The following is an 8491-nucleotide window of genomic DNA, read 5'->3' as shown; positions in this document are numbered from 1 at the left end:
TAACAATTCGGTTAATGTTGATGAAAACATTGTTTGGAAATTAGAAATCATAAGTGTAGTTCTGATTTTATTTTTGCAAACATTGTTTGAACAATCGATACATAATTCTTTACAAGAAAGATTCCTACTGTTTGAAACTTTCCATCTTCTTACAACACAGGTCTCTAGAGTACACATACCTCAGCAGTGGGTTTCCCTCCGTTAGACTCACATGTCAGTTCCACTGACATACCAGCGGTAGTTTCCAAATAATCTCGTTGAATTATCCGAGGGGGTTCTGGGGGAACTTCAAAACAAAAGGTTGCTATTTTATCAAATTATGAATTGCGGAATTATTTAACTTTAACACAATGTTACAATATCTCCCTATAAATATCAAACATTATATCTTATGGCTTTGAAGTTCAGCCATATGAAGATTATCACAACTGAGAAATGTCATAATTTTATTGTTGTTTTATCAATAATATATGTTTGTCATCAGTTAGAAAAAAGTGCAATAGTGTGTTATTTTGATAACTCACACGTATCCACTGTACAATCGCAACCTTTACTGCCTTAAACATCTGAGGGACATAAAACAAAAGCCCCTCAGTGGCACAGCGGTATGTCTGCGGACTTACAATGCTAGAATCCGGGTTTCGATACCCGTGGTGGGCAGAGCACAGATATATCTTTGTGCTTAATTACAAACAAACAATAAAACAAAAATAACCGTGATTTCTTTAAAGTTGAATTCATGTTTGACTTGTGTTATTATATATATATACATATATATATATATATACCCTTCACGAACCTTTGGATGTCAACCCATAATTCCTTTAAATCATGCCTCTGTTGTTTTAATTAGAATATTTCATCACATCGTAAATTTTCATGTTATTAAATAAAAAAAACATCTAATTCCAAGTTCATTTCCTATTACTGTCATGGTAGAAACACTCTTCCAAAAGTTAATACGTCATGATTTGCACGAGGAACTGAAGTTGGTGGAGTTTAACATTCACTACATCAGATGGATTAGCAAAGAGATTGCCAGTAACAAATATAGTCCAGAACATTTATTTTGACAGTGACAAATTAAAAATAAACAGCTGTTGCTAGTGTGTTAATCTAACCAGCTCAGAAAAATTGTTTTCATATTTTTTTTCTAACAAAATATAATTGTCGTTTGGCGAGACATCATTTATTGGTAAGTATAAGATGCTTTGTGTTACTATTCTATTTATTTCACAATATAAAAAAACAACAACATTTTTTGTGCTTTTCACAGTGAATTTTTAATTAAACTATATTATTTTTACATCGGACTTACTGTTTATCTGCCACAATGTTGCACAGTATTATTATTGTTATGACTAACTTTGTTTTCATGTAATACGAATATATAAACGTGTTGGTATCATATAATAAACATCAAATTATAAGCTATTACAAACTTAAAAGGTAAGCCAACTAAAGTAAGTAAACATAATGGGTGAAAGCATGAACAACATACAAAATAATGAAACGAAACGTTCTTAAGAATACTTCTCTCAACACATGTACAAACTTATTGTTGTGAAGCTATTATAAATAGCCACAGAATTAATATCATAACATGGATGTAGAGTACATACATGCCCATAAGAATAAAACTACCATAAACTTAAATCGTGTACATTTCTAACACACTTTACCCACTTTTATCCAGAGCATATTTTCAGATGTTAAAACTGCTAATAGCATTAATAAAAATAACTGATCTATTAGGTAAAAACACATTGTTCAATGTATTTTTTATTTCTTAGTTTGCCACGTTTTTTTTTTTGGACTGTATTTTAATGTCAGAAAATGTCTGGTCTCTTTTCTCTGTGTCTGAGAATAAAACTAACAACTAATTGATGATAAATCTTGCTATTTTACTATCACTAAACTCCATTAGTCGGTATACAGAACATTAAACTGTATTGTTGACGTAATCTGATAAGTAGTAGAACAGTGAATGATCGTACGTCATTTTCTCAGCTCTCACAATGAGGGTTGAGATGATTTTCATCTCAGTAAGTGTTCAGGGTGACGAAGATAAGAAGGGTTATCAAATGTAATTTACTTAACAGTATCCCAGTTAGAAACGTCTGTTTAAGAGGATTAGCTTTGTTTGGAAATAATTTCCTTGGACATTTATATTAAGATCCGGCGTCTGTATCAGATAACAAGCAAGTTCTATTCACTGAGCCATCAATAAGCCTAAATTTCTGAATAGAAGACATAATATATGATAAAAACGCTTTAACATTATTCTATTTTCCTTTCTCGTAAAAAGTCGTTCAATGTTTTGTAACGTTTCGTTTTTTTTTTATCATAGCCACATTAGGTTGTTTGTCGTGTCCATCAAAGAAAATCGAACCCCGGATTTTAGCAATGTAAGTCTGTACATTTACCGCTGTTCCACGAAGGGACGTTTTGTGACAACGCAACATCCACGAAATTGAACATTTTAGTAGATGCCAAATGTTTTTGTCGTAAATGCAGCAATATATATTTAAAGGCACTACTATATATATATATGATCATATCAGACAGAGAGAATTATCATTATTTATAATTATTATTCTAACTTCGATCTAATAATAATAATACGAAAAGCACGAAAATCCTTAATTACAATATATGACATAATGTGTTCCATGTCATGAAACGGTTTTATACCGACCTGAGACATCTCAAACTTGTAGATATCAAACGATTTCTGTATCAAAATCGGATTAAGTAACATCAGCAAGTCTTCGTAATGAAAGATAATCCTCGGCCCCCTCTTTAAAATAATTTTTTAAGGTTTAGTTCCATACACTAAGAATGTTACAGAACTTTTACAGTACAATCTAACCCTGATAATATTCATATATTCTACACGTTTATTCTCTAAAATAAGATGTCATATTAAATGAATTTTAATAATATTAGCTTCTAGCTTTTGGATATAAGACTATAGGATCCCCAGTGGCTTGAGGCTTATAATATTAGAATCTTAAAATCCGAGGTTCGATTCCCAATGGTGAACATACCACTGATATCTTTGCATGTAAGAACCCACAAAAAAATTATAAATAAAACTACAAATAGGATAAATCAAGACTTAAACAACATTTATCATTTTAAGAGATTTATTTTTGATCAGAAGCACTGATAAACAACTGATCTTACCATATACGGTGAAGACCGCGCTTCGAGACCGAATTCCCTTAACCTTGTCAGAGGCTCCTACTTGACATTGAAACACAGCATCGTCTTCGAGGCTTACATTAGTAATTTGTAGTGAAAAATCCCCTGTAGAAATAATGTTATAAATATAAATGATGGTATCAAAACCATCTAAATATTAAATACTTCAGAGAATTTACAATGTACAAGATAATGTTTAAATCTACTCAATATATACGTTTTACCAGACTAAGTCTTTGGATCAAATGTGCTACTGTTACTGTATTTTGATCCACGTAATACACGTTTTTAATGTTCACACGAATAGCAAGAATAAAGTAGCGATCGTTATTAAATAGCCAGCTAAACTATGTTTTTCAAGTTATCTCCAACAAAAAAATAAAGAAGTCTGACAGTGTTATTTTATAAAAATTTAGTTAGTTAATTTTAGTTTATACAACTGTTTTGAATATGATGTGTTGGCACGTAAATATTTTATGAGTTAAAATTGAAGTTAAGCATTCTAAACAAAATTACTCCAAAAATAATTTCATTAAACATTAAAAAGTTTGGGTACCTGAGGTATTAAATATTTTGTTTCTTTGGAAACGAAATTATTTTTAAAGAATTGTAGCCTGTGGTTTAAAAGGTTAGAGTTAGTTATTCATTATCAAATTTGTATATATATTTTTTTTTGTAAACTTCCACGTATTCACAAAGAAAAGTATATAGTATTGTATATTAGATGGTTCAGGCAATGAAAAGTAATGACATCTCTACCTGATGAGCTAGGTGGCGCGATTAACGTCGTGATGAAATGTCGCAAAGAAGGTGGCGTTATTACCAATGTGGTGAGAAGTGACACGACGAAGTCACTACTATTGATATAAGATGGCGTAAATAAAAAGCAGAGAAAACAACACTAGTGTTCGCATCAAACATCAGCCATCTTTTTGGCGGCTGTACGGGTTTGTGAAAACAATTTACAAGAGAAAATAATAAAGAAAGATCAACAATAATATATTTTACATTGTATCTAATGACAACACGTAAATTTAAACAAACGAAAAGTAACAATTATACTATAAAGCTCATTGCTTTATTTCCATTGTTAATAGTAAATGTATTTCCACTTTCCATTGTTAATAGTAAATGTACATAGTGGGTATTTGATGGCGATGTACGCCTTCGGCTCTATGTTTCAGTATCTCTGAAGATAACTGTACAAAAACTTAATTATAATCTCATTAACTTTTCGCGTTTAAAGCATCTAATACTTGCTTATGTAATATAGTTTTAGGTTTTCGTTAAAAAAGGAAGGTTAGAGTTATATTATACGTTTTTTTACGCTCTTTTTTTATCAAGATACACATTTTTTGAAGATTATACTAAATTTTACCTCAGCTGTTTTACTAAGAGTTTGTTTTGAATTTCGCGTAAAGATACACGAGGGCTATCTGCGCTAGCCGTCCCTAATTTAGCAGTGTAAGACTAGAGGGAAGGCAGCTAGTCATCACCACCCACCGCCAACTCCTGGGCTACTCTTTAACCAACGAATAGTGGGATTGACCGTCACATTATAACGCCCCCACGGCTGAAAGGGCGAGCATGTTTGGTAAGACGGGGATTCGAACCCGCGACCCGCAGATTACGAGCGCCCTAACCACCTGGTCATGCCGGGCCTTTACTAAGAGATAAGAAATAATTGCTCTATCTTGCTAAGTCCAATGGAAGAGCAGAAAGAAGTGGTAAGCTCCTGTAATTTGGTCTTTTAAGGAGGATTCTAAATCAAGATTGCTTGAAGACCTTTCTCTACCTGCAACCATTTCTATAGAGAGAGATTAAAGTGGTAACATTCACCTTCCTCGTCGCTGCCGACCATAGTGTATCGAGGAAATCCTGCTAGTGACCTTTCAGAACCAAGTCCAAATCCATCTCTCGTCCACTGTAAAGCCCCCTTCTTATATAGCACTCGACATGGTAGAACAATTGTATCGCCTATAATAGCTGTTCGATCTGCAGGCTGAATAGCAAATGTTTGTTGCTTTGTCTACAGATGTTATTTATAACCTTTACTTTGTCTACAGATGTTATTTATAACCTTTTCTTTGTCTACAGATGTTATTTCTTTCACTTTTTCCACAGATGTTATTTATAACCTTTACTTTGTCTACAGATGTTATTTATAACCTTTACTTTGTCTACAGATGTTATTTATAACCTTTCTTATAAATAACATCTGTAGACAAAGTAAAGGTTATAAATAACATCTGTAGACAAAAAAGGTTATAAATAACATCTGTAGACAAAGAAAAGATTATAAATAACATCTGTAGACAAAGAAAAGGTTATAAATAACATCTGTAGACAAAGTAAAGGTTATAAATAACATCTGTAGACAAAGAAAAGGTTATAAATAGCATCTGTAGACAAAGAAAAGGTTATAAATGACGTCTGTAGACAAAGCAAAGGTTATAAATAGCATCTGCTGAGAATATGCTCATATTAACAAGTATTACGTAGAATCTTTCAGAAATATGTTTATATACAGTGTTAATCGGGAAAATATCTGTCCTAAAAAAGTTTCTATTAGGTGTTATTAAAGAAATATATAAGTGAGTGTGTGCCAGTGAGGTTATCATGTTGAAAATTAGTACATAAGCTCTACGTAGAAAAGTGCGGGATTAGAAATTATTAGCTAAGATCTTTCCAAAAAACGTTCTTATAAACGTTAAAGAAATAAAACCTGATGATGTTAAGTTTATAAGGTGAATTTGACGCTTGAAAACCTTTATATTGAGATTTTTTCCATACTACTACTACTACTACAATACAAACAATTTTAGTTTACACCAATGCCATAATGTGAACATAAGTTCACTGTAAAATATTTATATTGAGGCTGCGTTTTGTTCTTGACCTTACCTGCAGGAGATCCGAGAGACAGCGCCATCTGGATGCATACCAGTAAACCCACTTGAGTTAGAAAAAATGGGGAGTAAAACCGGCTTCTTTCATCGGATCCTGTAACTCCACCAACAAATAATGTTTCAAAGAACATCGTTGGAAAGCAATCTTTCTTCACTTTTAGCCTTTTCTCTAGAGTGTTATTTTGGTTTACGTGAAACTAGAGGATGCGAAGTTTACCTAAGGAGATAAAAGGAATCAGTGTTAATTTTTACTTCAAATTTGATATTAATGGTTATTTTAGGCTTAGTGTCTGACCATTGTAGCAATATTTTAACCAAATTTCGTGGGTTTTCTTCAGTTTATAAAAAGATACTAGAAAAATAAAAGCTTGTAATGAGGCATGATAACTGAAATTGTACAGGATAATTATTGAAAAAACAGTTGGAAAAAAATGCAAGAATCGGTGAACATTATTTAAAACACATGACGATTACAATAGCTTCATTTGAGGAAAAACGTGATATGTTGGTTGAAAATGACAGAACGCATGTTGAACACCTTCTGTAACAATTTAGAAAGCACCCTGTATCATTTCTGGATAAATCCTATGATTCTGGTGAATTTAGTTCCTATACGAAATGTACCTTTCAAGATATGATCATTTTAAATGTGATGTTTTTTTATGATCGTTCTGCATTATTTGACTCGAAGAGAAACAACGGGAAGAGTAATAACATGTTATCGGTAATTGATGATTAAACGCCAGGCTAAATATAAACAATTGAAATTATGAGACTATTTGTAAATATTATAAATAATTCATATAAACAAATGCGTTTATTGCGATACCTTAAAACGATTTTGGACCCTTTTACATCGTTAGAGTTCATGTCCAGTTATTTTCTGCCTGACGGCCGTGCACTTAACAATAAACCTGCTGTGTAGTTTCAGTTGGAAAATGCACCGTCGTAAGACTGTCATGTCCAAAGCTCATAACTGCTCTCTGCATATTTTCATAATCCATCTCATGTGTGAAGATAACCGTTTCTCATCGTACGTTTGAACAGTCTGATCGCACAAAAGTCCATAGGCGCTTGCATCTGGTGGTTTGACCAATATATATTCGTATGGAATTGCATGATTACCAGTTTCATTCTCCACTTCCTTGTGATATGCAATGGTTGACGAATATCTTGTGAAGACAACTTGTGTCACATTTTCAGGGGAAATAAATAATTAGTATGTTGTGTACTATTGCCTAGCGTATGTAGACGATTTTTGCCATTGACTTTCGTGGATTCTCAAAATTTACAAGATGCACTTTGCTTATTATAACTGGGTACGACTGTTGCAGATCTCGTTATGGATGGTCCATATTTTTTTAATGCCATTAAATATAAGTTCCTATCTTTTAAGTTATAAATCCCTGACCTGAACGCATATTTATGATTAGAGTTTATAAATATTTTACACCGGAAAAGACTGTTACATACCTTTCTCAAAAGCAATTAATTTTCTGTAGTACCATACTTCCTACGTAACGCCAAACAAACGGTGTCAGAATGTAGTTCTGATGCATTCTGTTCCACCTCGACTATATATATCTGTTGTGGGTGATTTGCATATTCAATATAATCAATAAACGAAATAATGATTTCTTTCGCTCATGCTACTTTTATCTTATTTTATTTAAAGAGTGCTAGATACCTGATTTCTGATGAATTTATTTTAAGCAAATCAACAAGGTTAAATGATCTCAAGTTAGTCTGAAAACAATAGTAATCTTCAAAGCATTGTTACTATGAGATCTGAAAATCACGTTTTATTACAAACATTGAGCTTCGGGTTGTACCACAAACGACATGTGGCAGCCTCTAGATGTATTCAGCTTAAAAATAACAAGTGATGTGTTAAGCCTTAACTACAGAGTTTTTGAGCGTAAAAAGTCAGAATAAGTTTCTGTATAATATTATGTGTATTAATCTATAATGAAAATTACACTCAAAATTGATTGGTGCATAATTACGTTCTTTGATAATTGCTTTCATGCTGATCGGTATGGTAAACATGAGCAGAAAAAAATATTGTATATTTTTGAAACTTAACAATGACAATAATAACATTATATAATCATGATAAATACTAAAATATCAAATATATGTACTTCTATAAATACTAGTTCCAGAGTACTAAGTACAGTATTGCAAGATCATATTTGTTAAAAAAGATACAGTTAGTATCTAAAGCTGGGGCCCGGCATGGCCAGGTGGTTAGAGCGCTCGACTCGCCATCTGATGGTCGCGGGTTCGAATCCCCATCCCACCAAACATGCTCGCCCTTTCAGCCGTGGGGGCGATATAATGTGACGGTCAATCTCACTATTCGTTGGTGAAAT

General features: G+C 32.6%; 1 protein-coding gene across 3 annotated transcripts in view; it reads right to left on the bottom strand.

Annotated features, from left to right (window-relative positions):
* Window positions 1-8491, bottom strand: part of LOC106457955 (irregular chiasm C-roughest protein-like) — a 66391-nt gene that overhangs the window by 20834 nt on the left and 37066 nt on the right. For all 3 annotated transcript variants that reach the window (XM_022384046.1, XM_022384044.1, XM_022384045.1), the window contains exons 2-6: window positions 6112-6333; window positions 5571-5578; window positions 5047-5230; window positions 3190-3312; window positions 180-286 (exon numbers count right to left, since the gene is read on the bottom strand). In XM_022384046.1, the coding sequence (XP_022239754.1) occupies window positions 180-286; window positions 3190-3312; window positions 5047-5230; window positions 5571-5578; window positions 6112-6247 (558 nt within the window). In that variant the 5' untranslated portion in view covers window positions 6248-6333. The remainder of the gene's footprint in view (window positions 1-179; window positions 287-3189; window positions 3313-5046; window positions 5231-5570; window positions 5579-6111; window positions 6334-8491) is intronic.

The sequence above is a fragment of the Limulus polyphemus genome, unplaced genomic scaffold (assembly GCF_000517525.1).
Source record: "Limulus polyphemus unplaced genomic scaffold, Limulus_polyphemus-2.1.2 Scaffold396, whole genome shotgun sequence".
Classification (NCBI taxonomy): domain Eukaryota; kingdom Metazoa; phylum Arthropoda; class Merostomata; order Xiphosura; family Limulidae; genus Limulus; species Limulus polyphemus.
This window is presented reverse-complemented; position numbering and strand designations above follow the sequence as displayed.